Raw genomic sequence first — 23,529 nt, forward strand, 5'->3', positions numbered from 1 at the left:
TTCCCATTCCAGAAATCCCAAAGCACCGCTAAAGAGGAACAGCAGCCCGGCCCGCAGGCGAATTCAAGGCGCCGCTGCTCTGAACCCTGACATGGGGGTCATAAACCAGTCAGGAGGCTCGGTCAGCGAGGGAACATGGAGACTTTACAGGCGAAAAACACTGAATTGTAAAACGAGTAACGTCCACATCACAAAATAACATCAAAGATAATCTAGTCAACGTAAAAGACCACACGAGGGCAGCAGGTGACTTCTCTTTTAACCTACTAACCTCGAGTAATTTGACAAAACTTTTTTGCTGCCTAATCTGCTTTCGTTTAATTTTAAAGTAGCAATTAGCCTACTTCACGGCTCATTTATGATCAGTTTAATTAAAGTTTCCTTAAAATGTGTCAACTTTTTGCATTAGCGTCTTTTACAAGATGCTTATTTAAAGATACGCAGGCTACACGCAGTGGGAGCTTCAGTGTAACTACAGTTAGAGCAAACCAAACCAAGGCCAGAGATGAACGTGTTTATATTATTTTAGAGCAGTTGTTTATTTGAGTTCCTGTAGCTGAGGTCTTTAAATGTCTGCAATCCTTTATCATAGTGAACTAATGTAAAACATCATGCCAGTACAGACTGTAATGACTTGTGATGATTTTAATTGTGTTTCTCATTTGAAACTATTACAATTCTCCAAGTGGCTTCTGGTGTTTCTCCTTTCCTACAGGAAGTGAACTATGCATACGCACAATTGAGCCGCTAACTAAATAAGCTTACTGTTAAAAATAAACAAGTTAACAGCCATAAATATGTTTAAATTACTTTTCTTGTATAACGCGTGTTTATAAATATGTAGATACATCTTTGTTGCCGTTTTAAGATAAAGATGATGTTACTAGGACATCATTTAATATTTTACAGTGTCACCTGACGTTAACTTCATTTTGTGAAAGAGTTTGCAGAGTCATCGAAGCTGAGTAAAAATGTTTATGTTTAACCAGCAGAAAAGTACTGAAACATGACAGAAAGAGGCACAAGAAAACATCCAAATGAAACAATGGTGAAAAGTGACTATAAAACAATTGTCTGACAAAAACAAGTTAATACATTCAGTTTTAAGGCAATGAATCTCTGTAGTAACAGGAGGACTGTTTATTGTGCAAAACTGGGCAGTAATTAATTATTTTGTATAGCCTTGTATCTTAATGAGGTCACAACACGTTAAAAACAAACAAATATGGAAATCATAAATCCAGTCTGTTTTTTTAACCATGCTAAAGCACAACACATAATCAGTCATAGTTATGTACTGATATTAAAATAATTGTTTTATTACTATGACACTGATGGCAGTTTTCTTTCATATTGGCCAAGACCACTACGAAGGTTTAACAGAACACATGCTGTATTAGCTTATCCTTAAAAGTATCATAGTTTAACAATGTGCAGGTGCATTGTGTTGTTTTGTCAGGACACCACTAGAAGGGTGTGTCCATCTGGCTGCCCTTTGCAGCAGGTGACACTACGCCATAGCTCCGCTCCTGCCACCTCAGCCACTGCATGTGAACCTCTTTCTGGACCTGTCAAGCATACACATACATATCAAGCAGTTTTTGGATGTTTGCAAAGTACTAGTATGATGCTGTGACAACTCATAAGCCACATTGCTCAAATTGTTTAGTAGTTTGTTTAATCATAATGCCATGCTATAGTATAATATACTGAAAGAAGTATTTAAACATGTTTTGATTTGCTTTCGTGAGAAAATTTAGATTAGATAATAGGCACCGTTCTTATACTGTATCTTCCCATTAATTTTAAGGCTAGCAGCTGGTTAGCTTAGCTACTGTAGGTACAAATACTGGAAGACTAACCTGGCTCTTTCCAACGATAGCAACATTCACTCATTTGTCCCTCCAAACATCATGTTATATCTTGTTTAATTGAGACAAATATTAAAGTGTAAGAAGTGCAATTTGCTCTTCTACAGATGGTTATTTACTAGATTATTTCTCAGCCAGGAGCAGAGCTTCCTGTAGTCTACGCTTGTTTACATGGCAAACTGCTTTTTAGAAAGAAATAGTCCTGTACATAACTCCCTGTAAAACTTAAAAAATGTTTAATGGTGAGTTTGGATTTAATTTGTTACCTTTGACCAGAGTTAAGCTAGCACTTTCCCACTGTTTACAGTCTTTACACTAAAGTAAGCTAAGCTAACTGGCTGCTAACTGTAGCCTTTTATGCAATAGACACACATGTCTTTCTCAGAGAACAACTTAACATTGTTTAAAAAAAATAATACTTTAAACTTAATGTAGAAGTTGATAAAAATGAGAGGTATATGATAATGTATCTTTTGGTCTTTACTTATATAATGAGGGGTAGAGTAGGAGCAAATTATTTGCATTCTAAGCCATAAGTCAAAAGCACTCACTTAGTGGCAACTGTTCTGGGGAGACAGCTTTATTATGCAACAGAGAGCAGTAAATCATCTGTGTGATTTGTTGAATGTGTTATAGTAAATGCTTTAGGCTGGTGTGGCTCGTACTGACCTCTTGATTGAGAAAGCAATAGAGAACTGCAACAAGAAGTCCCTGAAAAAAAGAAAGAAATGTTTCATTTTAGGATGAGTTGGCATCACTGAAAGGTTGCTCATATGAAGATGGCTTAAATGTCAGACACAAATGAGACCTGATGGGCTGAAGATTGAGAAATAAAAGTAGATCAGGAAAGTCTATTAGGTTTCACTCACACAGCCGGCAAACAGGATTGAAAATATGAATGCTGTGGATTTATATCTCAATAATACACTGCTGGTATGCATAATATAAAAGGGGATGTCTGTTACATCTAATACCACTCCTTCTATCTTTTCTAAAATATGGTTACAGCCACATGTATTTAGGCACTTCTGCAGCACACATTTTTCACATGTAAATTAGTTTGCATATTAATTTGAAATCTCCCATGGAAGGCGATAAGAACAAAATCAAATTTGGGGAATTGGCAAGTAATCCAGCTTGTGCCACATGGTGCCACATGTGACAGGAAGCCATTTTGCTTTTCTGTGCTTGCATGCACTGTGCCAAACTGACCCCCAAATTCCCAGCAACACAGTGCAGCTAAGCCCATTTCAATTATTTAAATATTTTCACAAATTAATCATAATACACTGCTCAAAAAAATTAAGGGAACACTTGAATCACACATCAGATCTCGATGAATAAAATATTCAAATTGAAAATCTTTACTGATGAACATTGTATAATTTGTTGTGAACAAAATGACGTAACAACCTAAACCAAAATCATCAACCCATTGAGGGCTGGATTCATAATCACACCGAAAATCAAAGTAAAACACTGAAATCACAGGCTGATCCAACTTGCATGAATAATATCACAGCAACTCATAATGTGACTTATTAGTGTGTGTGGCCCCCGCGTGCCTGTATGCACTCCAAACAACGTCTGGGCATGCTCCTGACGAGTCAGCAGATGGTGTCCTGGGGGATCACCTCCCAGACCTGGATCAAGGCATCAGTGAGCTCCTGGACAGTCTTCGGCGGTACTTGGCCGTGTCGGATGCACTGATACATAATGTTCCATAGGTGCTCAATTGGATTTAGGTCAAGGGAACGAGAAGGCCACTCAATGGCATCAATGTCATCGTCATCCAGGAACTGTCCACACACTCTGGCCACATGAGGCCGGGCATTGTTCTGCACCAGGAGGAACCCAGGGCCCACTGCCAGGTCTGGCAGCATGATGTTCATCACAGCTTCTCCAGACTCTTTCACGCCTGTCACATGTGCTCAGTGTGAACCTGCTCTCATCTGTGAAGAGAATGGGGCACCAAAGGCAGACCTGCCAATTCTGGTGTTCTCTGGCGAATGCCAATTGAGCTGCATGGTGCTGGGCTGTGAACACAGGTCCCACTAGAGGACGTCGGGCCCTCATGCCACCTTCCCTTTGGTCAGAAACTTGCACACCAGTAGCCTGCTGGAGGTCATTTTGTAGGGCTCTGGCAGTGCTCCTCCTGCTCCTCCTCGCACAAAAGAGCAGATACCGGTCCTGCTGCTGGGTTCATGGCCTTCTACAGCCCTGTCCAGCTCTCACTTTTTGGGGGTTGTCTTACTTTTGCCTTTCCATTGCACCTGTTGTCACTTTCATTTGCACCTGACAAAGACTGGCAAAGAAGACCCAAATGCACGACTTTGTTGACGAGTAACAAAAAGACTCTTTATTTTCAAGAGTAAAAAAACAAAGTGTCAAAGCAAAATCACAGCCACGCTGGAAGAATCTAAATTCAAAAGGACAAAAACAAACTAGGAACAAAGGCTCTTGGGTGGCACAGGAATTACTGACATGACGATCTGGCACAAGACCGGGGGAGACGCAGACTTTTATACATGAGGTAAAGGGAAACAGGTGGAAACAATGAGGGGCGGGGATCACAATCACAACGGAGGGGAAACACCAGGGCAGGAAGTGAAGTTACCTGAAACGAGAGGAGAGACGTGACTACAAAATAAAAACTGTAAAAGTAAAAGGTGAAAACTTAACATAACTGACGGGACATGACAGTACCCCCCCGTCTAGGGACGGCTCCAGACGGCCCAGAGTCCTTATCCTGGCATGAATAGAAGTCCATTATAAGGTCTTTATCGATGATGTAATTTGAGGGGATCCATGATCTCTCCTCCGGTCCGTACCCCTTTCAATCTGCCAAAAACTGCCTCCTTCTCCCGCGGTTCCTGACAGCCAACAGACGTTTAACAGTGAAGGTGGGTCCTCCATCGATCATGCAAGGGGGTGGTGGTGGCTTGGCGGCAGGTACCAGAGGGCTGTCCTTGACGGGCTTGAGTTTGGACACATGAAAGGTGGGGTGGACGAAGACGTCCCACAAACCTTGGTGCCAGCTTCCGTGACGCCACGTAGAGGGGTAAGTCCCGGGTTGAGAGCCACACCCTCTGCCCCGATCTGTAATCCGGAGCTGGAGCTCAATGGCGATCGCCTGCCCTTTTCATGCTTGGCACACTGCGCATAAGTGTTCTGCGTGCAGCCGCCCAAACCCGGCAACACCGACAAAACAAGGCGTGTGCAGAGGGGACCACCACCTCCTTTTCTCCTTCCGGGAAGATTGGTGGTTGGTATCCGTAAACACACTGAAACGTGTTGAGGCCGGTGGCAGAGGTGGGCAGAGAATTGTGGCCGAACTCCACCCACGTTAGGTGTTAGGAGGAAGGGTTCTGAGCAATCAGACAGCGCAGGCAGGTCTCCAGCTCCTGGTCGAGCCTCTCTGTCTGACCGTTGGACTGAGGATGGTAACCCGAGGAGAGGCTCACAGTGGCTCCGATGAGGGTGCAAAACTCCTTCCAGAAACGAGAGACAAACTGAGGACCCTGGTCGGACACGATGTCCCTAGGAAAAACCGTGAATTCTGAAAACATGGTGCATCATGACTTCAGCAGTGTCTTTGGCAGTAGGTAACTTAGGCAACAGAATGAAATTACCAATTACCATCTTGGATAATCTGTCCACTACTGTCAAGACAGTGGTGTTACCTTGTGAAACAGGGAGTCCAGTGACAAAGTCCAAAGAGATGTCTGACCAGGGTCTGCCAGTGGATGACCTGTGACCTCACTGCCTCCGGCACAAACAGCCGGTTTGGTGGGCAGCCACGAGGTGCTGGGTTCTCACCGTTCGCTTGTTTAACCACAGATTCTATTTTGCCAAGTCACCACTCCAACCACACGGGTAGGTGGAAGGATGGGTTCAGGCTTCTTGGCAACAGGTTCAGAGGGGAACAGTCTGGACAGGCTTAGCATTACGTGACCCTGGCCGATAAGATAGGGTGAAAGTGAACCGGTTAAAAAATAATGTCCACCGGGCCTGACGTGCATTTAGTCTCTTGGCTTTCCTAATGTACTCCAAGTTCTTGTGGTCCGTCCACACTATTAACGGGTGCTCAGCCCCCTCCAGCCAATGCCTCCACTCTTCCAATGCTACTTTAACTGCCAGCAGTTCCCTATTACCCACATCATAGTTCTTTTCGGCGGGGGTAAACTTACGGGACAGGAAGGCACAGGGGCGGAGCTTGTTGTTTTTAGCCGAGCGTTGGGAGAGGATGGCCCCGAGTCCTTCGTTGGAGGCATCCACCTCCACCACAAACTGTCGATGAGGGTCCGGGATGGTGAGGATGGGAGCAGTCGTGAAAACATGGCCTTTAGTTTCATGAAGGCGTCCTCAGCCTGAGGAGTCCACACAAACTGGACATGGGGACAGGTAAGTGCATGTAGCGGAGCAGCAATGGAGCTAAAGCCGCGGATGAACCGCCGTTAAAAATTAGCAAAGCCCAGAAACTTTTGCACATTCTTCCTATTCACCGGAGTAGGCCAATTGGCAACAGAACTGACCTTAGCGGGGTCCATCTGGATCTGGTCCAGAGCAATGATGAACCCCAGGAATGACACAGAGCAAACATGAAATTCACACTTCTCAGCCTTTACATACAATTGATTGTCCAAGAGACGCTGCAGGACCTGACGCACATGCTGTATATGAGATTCCTCATCCGGGGAAAAAATCAGTATGTCGTCTAGGTACACATAGACAAACACATTCAAAATGTCTCTTAAAACGTCATTCACTAGGGCTTGAAAAACAGCAGGAGCGTTTGCGAGGCCGAAAGGCATAACCAAGTATTCATAATGTCCGGTCGGAGTGTTAAAGCCCGTTTTCCACTCATCCCCCTCCCTTATCCTAACCAAGTGATAGGCATCTCTTAGATGAAGCAGCAGACATGAGTGGGAGGGGTACCTGTTTTTGATAGTTATCTCATTAAGCGGGCTGTAGTCGATGCAGGGACGAAGCGATTCATCCATCTTGGAGACGAAGAAGAAGCCGGCCCCTGCCGGTGAAGATGACAGACGGATGAGCCCCGCCTTCAGCGATGAGGAGATATAGTCTTTCATGGCCCCTCTTTCCGGTCCAATAGTCTACCGTCAAGTGCGCTAGCAGTCAATGGTTGTGTTAACGGGGAACAATGTAAGCCCACTTTTTAGCCAACCCCCAATCCATGAAGCTTTCATCAGTACCCAAGTCTATTAAAACCCCCGGAGTCATAGTCTGATCATTTATCTCCATTTTTTACCTGGGTCAGCGTACGAGAAGGGTATCCAGAAGATTGAAGTCGGCTCACCGGCGCCATTCTCTTCACAGTTGAGCCCGACAGCACCAAAGCAGGTGAGATTGATTCATAATCACTTCCTAAATGGACAGATTGATATCCCTGAAGACTTGGTGTTATACTGTGACGATTAAGTGTTCCCCAATTTTTTGAGCAGTGTATAATTAGCATTTAATTCTACTACGCATATTAAAATACCTTTGATAATCCTATTTTAGCCATGCTAACTCTAGCATTGACTGTTTTTCATGAGCTGTGGATGATAAAGACGGTTAGTTGGTTATTTAGTCCTCATTGCTCCAGACATAAATATGGTAAAATCTACAGAATGGATTGTACTTAAATTTTGCAAAGCCATTAGAGCCCTTCATGTTCCTGTCAACTGTCAACACTTTGGTAATAACTTCTCCCCTGACTTTTACTCTATAGCAATGATCAGGTCAAGATTTCACTTTGACCAGGATGCTAACTTACTCAACCTAAATGTGAACATGGTAACCATACCTGCCAAACATCCCCATGTGAGGATATCATTGTGAAAATGTTAGCATGCTTATGTTACCACTGAAATCAAAGCCTTGCTGTGCCTTAGTACAGCCCCAAAGAGCTGCTGGCATGGCTGTGGATGTGGACTCTCAATTTTGTTAACAGAAATTGTCTGGGGTAAAAGAGAATTTCAAGGTGAAACCTCATTACCTGGAAAAACGTATTCAACACATTTCCAACTCGACTGAATATGAATAAAAGAGCCGAAGTCAAAGTAAATCTGAATTCTAGACGGGATATTGTATAAATTAGATCCACTTATTTTGATAGGCAGGATCCACTGCAATGTCCACTGATGAGTAAAACAATATGCATGTCTTTTTTGGGTTATTTGAGCCTGTATGAGTTGCTGTCAGAGTACATGTGTGTACCTGGAAGGATCCCATGCACAGCTCGATGCAGAGGCGCAGGTTCACGTTAAAGTAGTCGGGCAGAAAATTGAAGAACATGTAGTGAGTGCCAAACAAAGGGATGAGGAGGAGGGTAGACTTAGTCAGGCGTCTGTTGCAGAGAAGGAAAGAAACAAGATGCAGGAGGTGAAGCTTCATCATTTAAGTGCATCTGAATGCTGCACATAGCTTCATGCATTAAGACACGCTTATAATTAGATTCCAATCAAGAAGATGCTTGTGTGATTGAATCAGTCTGTATACAGCTTCTGTTTGTTAGTGGAAAGGTAGTAGCAGGTGCAGGTTAACATGTGAGTGCAGAGGTAATGTTTATTATGTATATGGGAACATATTCTGGTGCAATTAAGTCAAGCATCACTTAACTTACCTTCAGGATGTCTTTTTTTAAGATCTGGATGTGCTTGTTTCTCTTGTCTCTGAACACTGACAGCCAATTAGAAAGTCTATTTCAATTAGAAAGTGTTATTCCTTTGGGAAGAGGGAGGGTCGACGTGGTCAGACTGACTAGTTTGAGGTTCAGAAGACGCTTAATGAATTAAACATCACTGCCCACTTTGGTGTATCGACAGTTTTCGCTCGCAGAACTTGCATCTTACCCTACATCAAAGTGTCTACTTATCAGAGTGAAGAAGTATCAAAGAGGCTGAAGATGTCTTTGAAAATGTGTCAACAAGACTGAAAAAGCTAAAGAGTTAAAGATAAACTGTAGAAGCACACCGACACATTTGAAAAGATGAAAGCTAAATTTGATAAAAGCAGATCTAAAAGCTTAAAAATGCGTGCAAATTTCTGTAATCAGAATGTGGTAATGATTAAAGTGGAAGATGCTGCATCACGGCGAGCTCAGTGTTGCCTGCAGTGTCTGCAGCGATAGGATTACCTGTACTGAGAGGAGTTATTGAACTGGATCAGACGGGGATTGAGCTTCTGAATCAGGATTCTGATGATGTTCATGAAGAGCATGAAATTTACCTGGTGATCAAAAAAGAAAGGATGCTAAATCAAGGACAGGAAATGTTCCGCTTAATGTTATAAGGTAGTGTCTGTTACAACAACATGAAAGTCTTGCAACAATATGGGCAGCCTCGTGTGGAACTAACCAGGACAATCCTTATGTGCAAAATGAAGTATTTTTCCATCATTTCGCATCAAACGATCTCAAAAAGCATGTAAACAAATCATCTGCATAACAACCTCTAATCTGCTTGGTGCATCATGAACAGTCTATCATTTAGTTTCAGCACAATGGGAGTATTTACCGCAATTGACAAAACAATCGGTCCCTTGATGATCCACCAATAGGGCGAGTCCTCGTTGATGTCCCAGCATCTGTACAGGAAGAGAATTTAAAATGTGACTCCAAACATTCTCATAATGTGTGATGTTGAGTGAATTAAACTGCCCGTAGAAGTCGTAGAAAGTCAGCCTTAATAAGCACCAAATATTAGACGCCCAGAGTAAGTGCAAAGTACGAATTTGTTCATTTTCAAAAAATCACTCCTGAGGATGTATTTAATTGGAAAAGGTGATAGAAGTGTTGGGACCGGACTAGTGTTGGTGTCCAGTTGGAGGGAAACTGGTCCTTCGTTGCTCCGTTGTCCTTATTTGAAAAGCGGGTAGACTCTTTCAGCTGCTGCTAAACTACGTTTACTAGTTCGTGCTGAGTAAACCGGTAATCTTTTCAGCAGGATCTCGCATCGCTGCTGAGGCCTTGCTCGGTTAGCAAGCCATGAGAGCTGTTGAATTGGAGGGAACTGCGGCAGCAGCTCCAACCTTCTTGGAGGGCAGTGGAGAGCTTCTGAGATTCAGAGCTTCAGAGCTTCAGAACAAAAAGAACCCCAAAACAAGGGCGGTCTTCCGGTTTTACAAACCTGGCCAGGGGGAGGGGTTTTCACGTGAAGGTGTGAAAACCTAGCGGCTGCTGGGAGTTTGAGTGTTAAGTTCAGCTGCCATTTTGAAGAGTCAGTTTAAAGTCCATAAATGAACACATTCCAATATTGGAGATGCAGTGAATCCCAACTGAAGTCATTATGTGTGCGAAAAAAATGTGATTGTATAGATGCAAGTGAAAATGTATACACACTCTGTGTCCTCGAAGTACACCCTGGATCCAATCCAGAGGATGATGAAGAGCGCTGGTACACCTGTGGAGAAAGAGAACCAACACATGTCAGTAAGACACAATCAATTAACTCTGGGTTGGTCTAATTATATTAAGAACATTGACAGTGTGAATCCATTGCTTAATGTCAATTTAGTCAGTGCATGCAATGTCAATGCTCTATTTAGCAAGAACTCAATTGAATACTTTAGAGGCTTTGTGGACTACACATTTACAGCATGTGCATGTTCTTAATGCCTTATCACCACTGGGACAAATTTGGGGGTTCTAGCCGATGCCACTAATACACTATTTGACCCTTGAATTTCCATCTTAGGCGTCAAGGTGTAATATGGATGTGAGTTGTAGGTGTGATATTCTTTTTCACTGTGTTTGGAATAAAGAGAATGCGTGCAATTAAAAAAAATAAAGGTCAAACTTAAAAAGTCATTAGTTAGTAAAAAATTTAGTATTAGGGGAAAAAACATCTATAACGTTAAGTAAACAGTTTCCAAATGACAGAGTTAAGTTCCACAAAGCATGCAAGGTAAACAGACTGAAAACTGCAAAGCACAAGTTGCTAGTGTATGTGCACTCCAAGAAGACTTACAGCCTCTGAAGAATCAAATTATGGGGATATTGATAAAAAGAAAACACATCAATTTTCTAAGCAGAAACTCATTCTGCACATGATGCACCGGCTGCTTAAACAGAAGAAAGTTTGCCAACACAACTCTGCATCCCAAAACCAAATAAGGGAAGCTGCATGTCAATTTTCTCACCCCATCCCAGCAGGCTGAAGCCCCAGAGGCATCGACGGCTGTGATAGAAGGACGAAAGCAGCAGGGAATTGAGGTAGAGCGCCTCCACCAGGAGCCAGAAAAAGTTAGCCATTACACAGTAGTGACAGAAGACCACAGAGGCCTTACAGGCAAACTGGACAGCAAGAAAAGGAAGCAAAGAAGGACACAGAGTGAATAGTAAGGAGGGATTATATGAGAGAGTGGGGGAACATGCAATATGCATAGATATGAGAGCAGGGAAAACTGCCAAGAGGGATTTCTTAATATTACCCAGAACCTCTTGTCCTCAGTATGATTATCTTACTGTGGAGAGGGTGCAGTGGTTGGTGTCGTCGCTTGAGAACAGAGTAGCATCCTTTATGAACACGGCCACAGCTTTCAGGATGAAGGTGATGAAGAGCTGGATGTGAATGAAGTTTCTGGCACAACGCAGCCTCCTGTTGTAAAAGACAAATCAAGTGTAATGAAAATACTTTAAAGTTTGTTTCTAATTGTTACGTGCCGTAGTTTGCGTTGCGTTTTCTGTGTGTCTCTCTCTTGTGTGCTCCTCAGGTGCTGATCTCCCCTTGCTGCAGCAGGTGATCAGGCTCACCTGTTACCATTTCTGCAATCAAGGCTGGAGTGTAAAGAGCAGGAGAGACGAGGCAGCCTGTGCCAGTGGGCCATTTGGCTGCGTGTGTGGTGGACATCAACTAGTCGCTAGTTTTACTCCTTGTGTTTTTCGTCGAGGCCGTGGTCTTTGTTTATTGTTAGATGCAGTTTTTTGTTTATAGTATTCTGACTTCAGTTTCTCTTTTGCTTGTTTTTTGACAGAAGCTCGCTTTGCGTTTAGTTTGTTAATAAATTCCCTTTAAATTTGGCTAAACTTCCTCCCTTCTTTTACCTGAAATTTAATTTTTTGTTACTACCTCATCCCCTAGCCCATTCAGGGGAATGTAACACTAATGTAAAATGAACAAAAATTATCAAAGGTGATGGATTAGATTCAGGCAAATAGTCAAAATAAGTTCGGCTTTTTTTACACTCTAATTTTACACCTTTACTAATAGCTACATTTTCATGGGCAGATGACACAGTATGGTGTCAGTTTAGGGTCAAAAAGTGTACAAAAGGTAAACCAAACCAGTTAGCAAAGAAATAACACCATCATTTTGATTTCAACGTGCTTTCCTGAAAAACAAAACTATTCATTAAAGTAACAACTTTTTCATGTAAGTAAATGTCTGTTAAGTCACAATCTATCTCTGAATGAGGTAACACAATGGTGATTGAGCCTATGGCCCACTGATGAAAGCCTTTGCATTTGCAGTAGATCGTATTTTTATGGACTGGTTGTCTGTGGCGACATTCAGGGAAAAAATCACAAGCAGCGCCCAGTTTGTGACGCGTTTTCCATCACCCAGCAGTTGTTGGTCTGCCAGAGAGGGTAGGCGGAGCTAAGCGGCTGCACTTCCGGTTTCAGTAAGCATTGCGAGTAAACAGTAATCTACTATGGCTGAACAAACAAAGAAAAGATCGATGACTACAGATACAACTTCAAAAATAAGTGAAAATCCAAAGAAAAAGAAACAAATTCGACGCTCGATGAAGTCAAACAGTCTGAAAAGGAAAGCGAGAAAAATTAAGAGTTAGAACCATGACAAAAGGACCAGCTGAAGGCATCTTGTTAAATTGGGAAGTGTGCCCCAGACCTTACAATTATCGCCCTCAAGAGCCCGAAACTGAAATTGTTACTTTACTTTAAGACATTTTGTATCTGTCATCTCTATCTTCTTTTAATCCAGTGAATCAAAAAGCTGGGTGGGCAGGTGTGAGGAGACCCTTGACATGGTGTCAATCCGTTGCTAAGTGGACTATGGGACCTCTGAGGTCCACTCCAAAGGGGGATGAAATCCAAGAAGGTGAATATTGGAAATGAGAGGAAGAGAATGGAGCAGCACGTAATGGATTAAGTGAGGTCACATGATGGGTATATTGTCACATCTTAACACAATGTATTGCGTCTATAAACAACAGCATCACTAGTCTCCATCAAAGTAAGAATATTTTGGAAATATGATGATTTGCTTAACATGATGTAAAAGCCAGAAAGTGTCTGTTACTATTGACAACAAAGATGAGGAAAAATTTCCAAAATGTCAAGCTATTCCTTTGGACATTATTCTAAATGTGTCAAAGCTACAAATATCTGTGCAGCATGAGTGCTAACACATTTAAAGGCGCAGTACGAGTAAGACAATCAACAGCTCTTAGTGATTGCTGACTCTTGGTGCTCTTTGAGTTGACCTCTCCTAAAGTGGATGTCTTTTCTCCAGACAACCACAACTTATTTTACTGTAACCTTTTACGTACCTTAAGAGCAACAGGATCAACACGGCTACTGTCAGCACCACCAGAGAGATGCTGTAACCGACGGTGTAAATCAGCTTCACTGTGGCAAAGTACGACTGCTCCGTCTGAAATCAAGACCAGAAAGAAGAGTTTGTCTCGGAATGAGATCAAATCACAGACAATCTTGAGATTTCATTGTACTGATGACGACTGCAGAATAATGTCAAGAGACCTTCTTCTGTATTTTGAGTCCAATGGGAGTACAGTATGACCCGACTTACAAGACTACTAAATTGACCTCCAAAAAAGTCAGTGAAAAAGCTACCTCATTACAGATGAGACTGTGTAATTAGAGACTTTCCACCTCTGATATTAGCAGACTTAAAAGTCCTTTTTAACTTGGGACAAAAGATGCTCTTTAAAGCACTAAAAGTAGTTCTCTCATAATTACCCTCCAAAAAGTGTTCACTGTGTTTTAGCTCCATTCTCTCTTTGTGAAACTAGATAATGTCAGCTTTTACCTGAGTGGCATTCAATTCATTTACTGCCTTGCAAAGTATTTTCACACAAGGCACATTTATGTTGGAAAAGATGTTATTTTCCACTCTTCAAAGGCCGCAAGCCAGTGAGCATACACTCGAATCTCGACTACCTAAACGGAAAAACGTATGTGCCGCACTTTCACGTCATTACAGCCTGGCATATCTTGTAAAACAACCTCCTGCATGTACATTTCTTTTCTTTTCAAGTTTCCCATTCCCCAGTCCGACCTCCTTATTTGCCTCGGCCCCAGCAGCCCTCACCTCAGGGATGTCGGCATCTACACTGCAGGCGATGTGATGCGGCAGGAAAGGTCTCGACCAACCCTCACTGGTGCAGTTACGGCTCACTGAACCTGGGGCAGGTCAGGAGATCACAAGGTCAACTCAGCCATGAAGAGATCATCCTTTGATCACAATCACAACGTCAAGTGAAAAAGAAAAAAATTGTTGTTTTTTCCGGCCATGCTGGTGCCGTTACTCTTGGGATGGCAGTGTTTGTTGGTGAGTTGGTTGGTTGTACAGATATCTATGGAGGATGATTTCTAATGACTCAAGCGCCACCAGCAGACAAAACATCTTACTTTTCCAAAGAATAATCTCAACATTTCATTTTGATTAATGGAAGATTTGTACAGAAATTCATGGTTTACGGACTATTTGTCCTACTGGTCCCTCGACTTTATCACTCGTGGTTAACATTTGCGGTCATTTAGTGCAAATGTCTCATTAACTACTGGATGGGTTGCTTTGGTACAGAAATTCAAGTTGCCTTCAGGATGAATTGTAATAACTTTTGCAATCCCTTACACTTTCATTCAGCCTTCATCTAAACCTGCAAAACTAACATCAATCTCATCTGTAACCTGTGCTAATTAGCAAATGTTAGCATGCTCACTCACTCACACGTAAGTGCACACAATATGCCTTCAGGGGCCGGGGATCGACTTTCCCATTCATGGAGGACCCACTCTTTCTCTGAGCCACAGTGGCACCATCCAATATGACATGAACCCGACATTAGCATTCAGCCCAAAACACCATTGTGCCTAGTCAGCCTCACAGGACAGCTAGCGTGGTTGTAGAACCAGTCATAAATCCTCACAGACACATAATACTGAGGAACAACTTGTTTGCTCATCTTGTAAAACATTGTTATGTGTTCCACTGTCTGCGTGCTCTCCCAAACCTACTCATTTACATGTTAAGGAAAACTAATTTGACTGCAGTCTACTGCGACCTGAGCACTGAGAGCCAGAGTGAGTCGAATTTAAAAAACAGAGTAAAAGACTTCTGAAGAAAATAAAAAACACCCTTCGCTTTCATCAGAACGATTTAACTTAATTTTAACCAACTGGTGAACATGCTGCCCTCTTCATTGTCTCAGCCTGCACCTTCTCCGTCAATCCTTTAGTCACCTGTGCTGTTTCTGAAGAGGGAGAAGACCGCAGGACAAGCTGTGTGGACTGTTTCCCCAACCACTGCTTGAGGCCAGCACACCACAGCATCCCAGAACGGACGACAACCTTTTTCTAAGGAGGAGAAAGACGGTTTTACAAGTGTGTGTCTGGGGCCTAAAAGCACACTGTTAAAATGAATCCTCATGGAGATACAGTGGAGGTAAATGGGGTGTATCATGCACAACACGCCCAACAGCCATAACATCCGCCTCTGTGGGAATTGTATTTAGACAAGTATGAGGAATTAATAAGGTGTTACTGTCGGCAACAAGACCCTTCTCTTGAGATAAATGACAAACATACATCCTTATATAACTACCTTTAATGGCTTCCACTAAGTATGTATCACAGTGATAGATCAGTCTGTTTTCATTCTGCAGTGGACGCCTTTAAGACTTTGCACGTAGTTTTGTACACTTGCAGTATATTTCATCTAACAGCTCCCGCCATGCTTGACTTTATACGAGCTCACCTTCCGTGCTTCGGTTGCTCTGCTCTGCGATGTACTGAAGGCAGCTCTGCTCCGCTCTCTCCAGCTGAAAGATGAACTCACACTCGGGGTGCAAGGCCGACAAAGCCTAGACGTAGGAAAGGAGACAGGAAGGAAGAAAAGAAGGAAAGGATGCTCTTTTAAATAGAGACGTTCATGAAGAGAACAAAGAGTAATGGCATGAAAAAGGCATTTCACGCGTATGCTAAACAATCCATGACATTTTTTTAAAGGGCAGCTGCTCATTTTATGCTTTTAGCAGGAAATGCTTCCCCTCGCAAACTCTCCCCCCACCAAAACACGGCTATTTCCTTACAGAGGAAAAACTAGGGTTCTTCACTGACTTTGTCCCTGAGGACAGAGTTTTACTTTGTCGACTCCCTCCACACAGTAACTGGATTTGCAATTGATTGCCATTCATTTTAAATAAGAAAATGAATGATGTTCATGGAGTGTTAAAATGTTACAATTTCATTGAGCAGATGCTTTTGTCCAAAGCGACGTACATCTGAGAGTCAATACAACACAAGCAACGATCAAGACGGGAGGGAACAAAGTCAGTTAGAGCCAACAAACAGTGCGATGGGACACTGGTGCCAACAGGCAGTGAATAGGGCGGTTTTTTTTGTTGTTGTTTTTTTGAATAGTTATAATCATCATCAGCAACATCAACAAGATCAGTATAGTCATCATCATCATCATGAAAATCCTTGTCAGCATAAACTACATCCTCGATGTCATCATCATCAATAGCATCTGGATCATCTGCAGAGGTTTGAATGTGCATGCAGGAAGGCCTGCCAGTAGGGAGTTCAGTGCGTGATATCACGAGAGCCTGTACCAGCAGTTGTGTTGCATGCTCCTAAAGGTAGGCTCTGATCTTTCTGATTGTTGGAGGATAACGTGAGAGGAGGGTGGGTGGAGGAAGTACACACAGACAGACGATTGGATTATCTTGACTCTGTGGTTATTATCCTTTTGGCTCCACTTCAAAACAGTGAAGCAGTGATAATAATCCTGTAACTGTGTCTGAGAACACTTGCTGTATTAAAGAGGTTATAAGGTCATATAATCCAACACAAACATTCCTGTGTCTGCCAGCCATTTATGGAGTAAACAATGTGTTTGTGAACGTTGCAGCTAACAGGCAAGATTTTGTTGTTGACGATGGAAGTGAAGAGAAAGGAAAGCTGTGATTGTATCATAGTTTGAAGGAAGCATTTCTTACTAAGGTTTTAAAGCACAGTGTGGATATAAATATAGAAGGCTCGTGTTTGGCTGACACGCAAAAAATTGCAAGACATGCCAGAGCTGAGGTCAAAACTTCCTCTGCTTTTTAGTAATCCAGTGTTGGACTCTCCAGTCAGAATCACACCATCCGTATTTATAAAATGTCAAACTTTAATACTGCAACTGAGCCCACAGAGCAAACCAGCACCACGCTGCCAGTTGCCAGCTCAAAATGTCAAAACAAATGTGTGCACTAATTACAATGTAGATCTCAAGTATAAAAATAAACCTGACACTGATTCTAGTCTTTCTTGTCTTCCAACCACTCAGGCGTTTCACACTGCATGTCACATTCACCCGTTCACACACTTTCATACACTCATTTTGTGCCAGGATCACCTGATGAACTAATCATTCACACACACACGTCGATGACTATGCCTTTGGGAACCGCCGACCTTCCGATTGGATGACGACCGACTCTACCGTTGAGCCACAGCCAACCAAATATGGCTTTTTTTGAATGGACAAGTGTCATTTCCTTTTATTTCATGCTGGTTAACTTAAGCAGTCTTGACTGTAAAGGTCAAAGCAGCAGGGCAGGTCCTTTTTGTGGGCTTTGACCAACCATCCATCCATCCTATATCTATATGGCTACCTCAGGGTCGTGGGTGGGCTGGAGCCTATCCCAGCTATCATTGGGCGAGAGGCGGGGCACACCCTGGACTGATCGCCAGTCAATCACAGGCCTGACACGTAGAGACAAACAACCTTTCATACTCACATTCACACCTACGGGCAATTTTAGAGTCACCAATGAACCTAACGAGCATGTCTTTGGACTGTGGGAGGAAGCCGGAGAACCCGGAGGGAGCCCACGCATGCTCAAAGAGAACATGCAAACTCTATACAGAAAGGCCCCGTGTATCTGAACCGAGATCCGAGCTCTCCTTCCATAGTACTGCTGCTGCAGTACATTATGTCTACTTCCCATCATCATACAAATCTACTTTAAGGTACCGTGATTGGTTATCTTTAATATTCAGGCAAGTGAAACACGAGGTTTACTCGCATGCTGGAAATATTGTTGTTAATTACTGTGGCTGCAGGTTAATTATGAGACTTTAATGATGCTGATCATTCATTGTGGCGCAGCATTTGCGAGAAAATTTTGAATTACAAACTTATTTGTCAATTTCAGCAAAAGCACTTTTTAAAATGTCTCCGCGTTGGCCTTCAAAAGATTATCGTCGAGTCACAGAGGCTAGGAAGTGAAAGGCACAATCTGATGTCAGCTGGAATGAGAGGAGCATGTGTGAGCGTGTGTATTAAATAAAAAAAGATGAGTACATGCAGGCATAAACAAAACAGGTAGAAAAAACATTTTATCATAATGTACCGCTATTTCTAAAATTACACTTGCATTTGAAAAATTGGCTTTTTTTTCTGATACAGTCATTCGGACGCTGTTTCTAGTCTCTCCTGTCAAACATGTATATACAATAAAAGACTGAGATTAACACAACAGGTCGCTCACACAATAAAGCCTTCTCTGTTATAGATCATCATGTTGCACAGTCCTTTGTCCTTGATTCAGCTCAGTACCATTGCATTTAGACCCTGGAGAGAAAACAAGTGCAACCAAACTCAGAAGCCTCAGAAGCAAAAATCCTCTGAGACCACAAACACTCCCTCTGGAGGACTCGGGCGTCCCGCTCTCCAGCTCTCTGAGCGCCATGCATTAGGATGCGCTACTTATGCGTGATAAACATTCCCATTAATGAGATCTATGAGTTTCTCTGAGGGGGGAAACAGAAACATCTGCACCGGCAGAGACCCACCTGGAGCCATTACATGAAATTACATGGATGAGTATGCCTTGCATGGATGTTACTATCATTATGTTTATCATCATCATGTTGAGGGTTCATTTTAACTGAGTGAGCGCTTGTGATGTTGTATACAAATCCCTGGACTTTAACCCTGCTTACCAATTCAGGGTGCGGTTTCTGGGTTGTTGCACCACCTGTTAAATGCAAGGTCAAAATCGCTTTGGAAGCTGAGAATAAAAAGCAAATTACGCAGAGACTTTGTGTAACCTTACAAGTTTAATTAAAGAAAAATATGTTCATTATCCTTCTAAGCAGAGCTACAGATATTAATTAAGACATATTCATTGCTTTGAGAAAACACACTGATTGTTATACCCGTGAAGTTTCAGTCATGCATGTAGAAAATCAATCCTGTCTTCTTATTCAGTTTATCTAGCTGAACTTGCTAGACACACTCTGCCTTATTGATTCTTTTAAGAGTAAAGTCTGAGCATCTGGACGATTTAAACCCAAAAATGTTTTGTATCCAATCAGAAATTCATCAGGAGGTTTTTGAAAAAAAAAAGATAGACATGGGTGAAATCGATTTGGACCCAAACTCTTCATTTCTGCTTCTCAAATGCAATCGCTCACCTAAGCCCCTTCCTCCTCATGTTAACTTTCAACTCCTTCACCTTTAAACACACATACACACACACACATGCACGCAGAGGCAGAAATAATGTGATTCTTTGAAAAAACTGGAGCTTGCCAAACCAATTTTATGTCAAAAACACCTACAGAGAAAACACAAATAGTGTCATTTCTTTAAAGAATTAGGGATCATTTTGCAGCCTCTCGGCACCGCCTCTCCTTCCATCACTGAGGAACAGACGTGTTGTAAGGAACATGGTTAAATCTCTGCCAGTGCTTTGTTCCTAATGCTTGCAAAAAATTTAATGAGAGGTGTTATTGTGAAATTTACGCAGCAATTACTGCACTTCCTGTTCACAGGGAGGCAAGGAAAAGAATGATTTCTTAGCCTCCTTTCAACAAGTTGAATTCAGACAATCACAGTGTGGTCCAAGGTGGGTTTTGTTGGATTTAAAAGTGCCAGAGTCAGAGCATTCATATTCAAAGCAGAAAGATGTATGCACCTTAAAATGGAGAGCTCCAGAATAAAAGCGCCAGAGAAATGGCATATGTCAGATAATCGTGGACGCTGTGAAGACATTTGATCCTACATAAGAATGGTGTGCCGTTGAGAGGAGGTGAGCTAAGCCCTAAAAGGCAGAGGGAAAGGAACAAAGCGACAGTTTGGTGGTTACAATCACAGAGGGCGCATCTCAACTGCACAAAGGGATATATGGAGACACTATGCTGCATTTAACAGACAGAAAATAGAGCCATGGACAGACAAGTCTGCATAATATCAGCCATGTAACTAAATGCAAAGCCACAGCCCCCTTCACACAGCCAGGTTAGCGTGCAGTCTGCTGTAAAAATGTTCTCTGAGAGGTGAAGCCCATTATCCACTAACTACCCAAAAAGGGGCCACTGGATTGGGCTCACTTTGCAGATGTTTCCGTCTATTTTTCGACAGCAAATGAGCAGCACTTTTACGCTGGTGTTGCTCAGCATAAAAATATGAAACATGTGCAGTGAGTCAGAACGACAGCACGTAAACAGCCAGTCTGTGAAGTTCAGATATTTTATGAATTATGTAAGTTGGGCGTCATGAGGGAGAAACATATATTCGCTTTCTCACTGAGAAGTTTTGTAATAGTGTCATATCTGTATGCTGGATATGAAGCTGGTTAGCTTAGCCTAGCATAAAGATTAAAAATAGGGAATCGGTAACAATGTTACAGTTTTATTTAGCAGACGCTTTTGTCCAAAGAGACGATCTGAGAGTTAATACAACCCAAGGAAGGATCGAGTCAGGCGGGAACGAAGTCAGTAAGTGCCAACAAACAGCTTCATCAACATCAACAATGAATAGCACCAATAGCATCAATAGCATCATTAAGTGCAGAGGAATTCATGAAAGAGCTGGGTCTTTAGCTTCTTCTTAAAGTTGACAGGGACTCTGCGGACCGAATGGCGTTTGTTAACTCGTTTCACCACCGGGGAACTTCTGAGGAGAAGAGTCTAGTTATCGACTTAGGGCCCTGTTGTGATGGGAGTACCAGGAGCCTTTCATTGGCGGAGCGTAGTGGGCGAGAGGGAGTGTAGACCTGGATGAGGGCGTTCAGGTAGGCAGGAGCCGTTTTTGTTGCTGTTGTGTGAGTGAGCAACAGGGTTAAGTTGGAACTGTTTGAAGCTAACTAACTCTGCCTACTATCTGCCTGATGTAAAATTAGCTTCATATTTATTAAATAGGTAGGACCAAGGTTATGATCTTTGTCTCGTATGTGTACTGGCTGCTTGTGGTGCTATTCAGGTTTAGTTTGTAATATTAAGGTGCACGTGTGGACTCTAGGCTACAATTGTTTTCTTTTTTGTGCCATGCTGCCAGAAAAATGACCTGATCATCTCATCTTTTCTTTGTCATTTTCTAGGTGCTGGCTAAAGTGCACATTTTTTTCATCCTATATGGCCATTCAAAAGAGACGGTGCTGGTTTAGCTCAGCGGTTAAATCTGAGGCCCATGTACAGAGGCTTAAGTCCTCGACTCCCACCCATGTCCCTTTGCCGTGTCTCATCCCCCATTCTCTCTTTCCTTGTTTCCAACACTATCCACTGTCCTCTCTATAAATGAAAGCCAAAAAAAACCTTAAAAAAAAAGAGGAGACAGGCCATGTACTATTGGTCTTGCTTGTATTGACTGTATTTTCTTTTGAAATGTGCCTGTGTATGTGTGTGTTCACGGACCCCGGGAGTTCATCTGAATTCTCTGCAGTCCTCAGCAGTGAAAGAGAAAAGAATGAAGAGGAGCGCAGCGATGAGTGTCTCCCATTCTCTCCCCGCCACGCTGATCATCACACCACCTGTTTGCATGCTTCTCATATTTCTATTCTGTTGTGGAAATTAGCGAGGTGGCCGTGTAATAATAACCCCATAAAGCTGTTGATGATAAAAAAAAAAAGCTGCTGAGTGTCGGGGTGTGTACGCGCATGCATGTGTGCATTTTGGTGCCTCTCTTGCTTCTCCACAGTTGATTAGCCGAGACAAATTATACAAACACTGCAGTAAATAAAATGGTTCTATCAGTGAACAAAAATCAATCAGTCCTTTTCAATTTCCTGATTTTAATCAACTCAGTGTACTTGGGAAGATGATCCAATTTCCGTGTTTGTGTGTGTGTATGTGTGTGTGTGCTCTAATTGAAATAAAAAACACATTTCCATGGATTTAAATGAAAAAATTCAAGCATTTGGTTTGTTAACATCCCAGTCCTCTCCATATATGAAGACCTTCATGCACACATTTTCCAGTATATGTTTTATATATTGGAAAATGTGCCGTCTCTGAATACACAAACACAATAAATAATATCAAAACATACTCACATACCTACTGCTCACCTGCTATGCTTTAACATACTCGTACCAAATTGTACATAGCAGTTAATCTGTGGACTATTTTCTTGATCAATCAATTAAACATTTTGTCTATAACGTGCCAAAAAAAAGGGCATTTCTCTGTGCTAAAGGTGACCAATTAAAAGCTCTTGTTTAGTCAGGCTAGTAGTCAGAGTTATTAATTCACATTTGTCATAAACACAAAGACTAAGAAAACCATGACATATTCACATCTGAGACCTAAAAGGAAGCATATGTTCATATATTTACATTTTTACACTATATACACACATAAAAGCAGCATGAATACTGCACACACAGAGACGCACACTCATAGCCTACAGTAAATCTCCATCAAATATGCTGTTTCAGGCTGCACTTCTGAAAATTGAATACACTCAGTACTTGGGCTATACATCAAACACTGACTTCAGCTCAGTCTGTTGAAAAGACACACTCTTAGTATATCTTTTTATGCAACAAGTTAATGTTCAGAAAATGACTTTGAACCAAACAGCTGCACATCAGATGCCTGCAGACAGATGCAATATTGCAGAGCGATCACACGCAGGTTGGTTTGTCTGTTTAGTTTTGATTAGAGCTCACAGAATACCTTGACAACGTGAAAAATTGACTTATCGACTTCGTCCTCGATCGTATAGTTCTCGTAATGGTTTGAGTTTGAGTTTTTTTTAACAACTGTTAATTTCCTGAGACCTTAAAGTTTACAGCATGGCAAAAACAATTAGGCTATTTATCTTTCTTTTTAAAAATGTACATATGCCTAGATGATGTAAATTAGCTACTTACAGTTGTAGCCAAAGAGAAAGTGAGAAAAATCCCTCTGATGAGGAGGCAGCACATGTTGTCGGTTCAGTTTCCTCCGCTCAGTCCTCCCTGAGACTCCAACACACTCCAGCAAGACAGGATGCTGGGCCGCTCGCGCTCCTCAGGTGTAAATACAACTCCTGTCAAGCACGCAATAATGACAATGTAGCACTTCCGGTGAGTGTTTTCAGATTCAAGCGCCACTCCTACAACATTGTGAGTGAAATCGTGAAATAAACTGCCTCCCATACTACGAAGATGGATTTAAGTCGAAATA

At 42.2% G+C, this 23,529-nt stretch overlaps 1 protein-coding gene across 1 annotated transcript; it reads right to left on the reverse strand.

Annotated features, from left to right (window-relative positions):
- Nucleotides 1-1,025: 1,025 nt before the first annotated feature.
- ghrhrl (growth hormone releasing hormone receptor, like) lies at nucleotides 1,026-23,309 on the reverse strand. Its single transcript, XM_069679376.1, has 13 exons — nucleotides 23,235-23,309; nucleotides 15,842-15,947; nucleotides 15,328-15,435; nucleotides 14,174-14,265; nucleotides 13,392-13,495; nucleotides 11,344-11,476; nucleotides 11,019-11,172; nucleotides 10,219-10,279; nucleotides 9,395-9,464; nucleotides 9,016-9,107; nucleotides 8,097-8,226; nucleotides 2,541-2,582; nucleotides 1,026-1,568 (listed from the first exon to the last, which is right to left on the reverse strand). Exons 1-13 carry the CDS (start codon nucleotides 23,286-23,288, stop codon nucleotides 1,467-1,469), a joined length of 1,248 nt encoding a protein of 415 aa, XP_069535477.1. The 5' UTR covers nucleotides 23,289-23,309; the 3' UTR covers nucleotides 1,026-1,466.
- Between the last annotated feature and the right edge of the window lie 220 nt (nucleotides 23,310-23,529).

This window comes from Semicossyphus pulcher, unplaced genomic scaffold, assembly GCF_022749685.1.
Source record: "Semicossyphus pulcher isolate SPU_LCO1_2020_fin unplaced genomic scaffold, fSemPul1.0.p SCAF_4, whole genome shotgun sequence".
Taxonomy (NCBI): Eukaryota; Metazoa; Chordata; class Actinopteri; order Labriformes; family Labridae; genus Semicossyphus; species Semicossyphus pulcher.

Bases quoted from the DNA above. Each gene is read 5' to 3' on its own strand.
- ghrhrl (XM_069679376.1), bottom strand. From the start codon at position 23,288: ATGTGCTGCCTCCTCATCAGAGGGATTTTTCTCACTTTCTCTTTGGCT. The intron at 11,173-11,343 runs GTAAGATAATCA...CTTGCTGTCCAG, and splicing joins ACCACTGCACCCTCTCCACA to TTTGCCTGTAAGGCCTCTGT. The intron at 10,280-11,018 runs GTGAGAAAATTG...CTTTCTCCACAG, and splicing joins CTTCAGCCTGCTGGGATGGG to GTGTACCAGCGCTCTTCATC.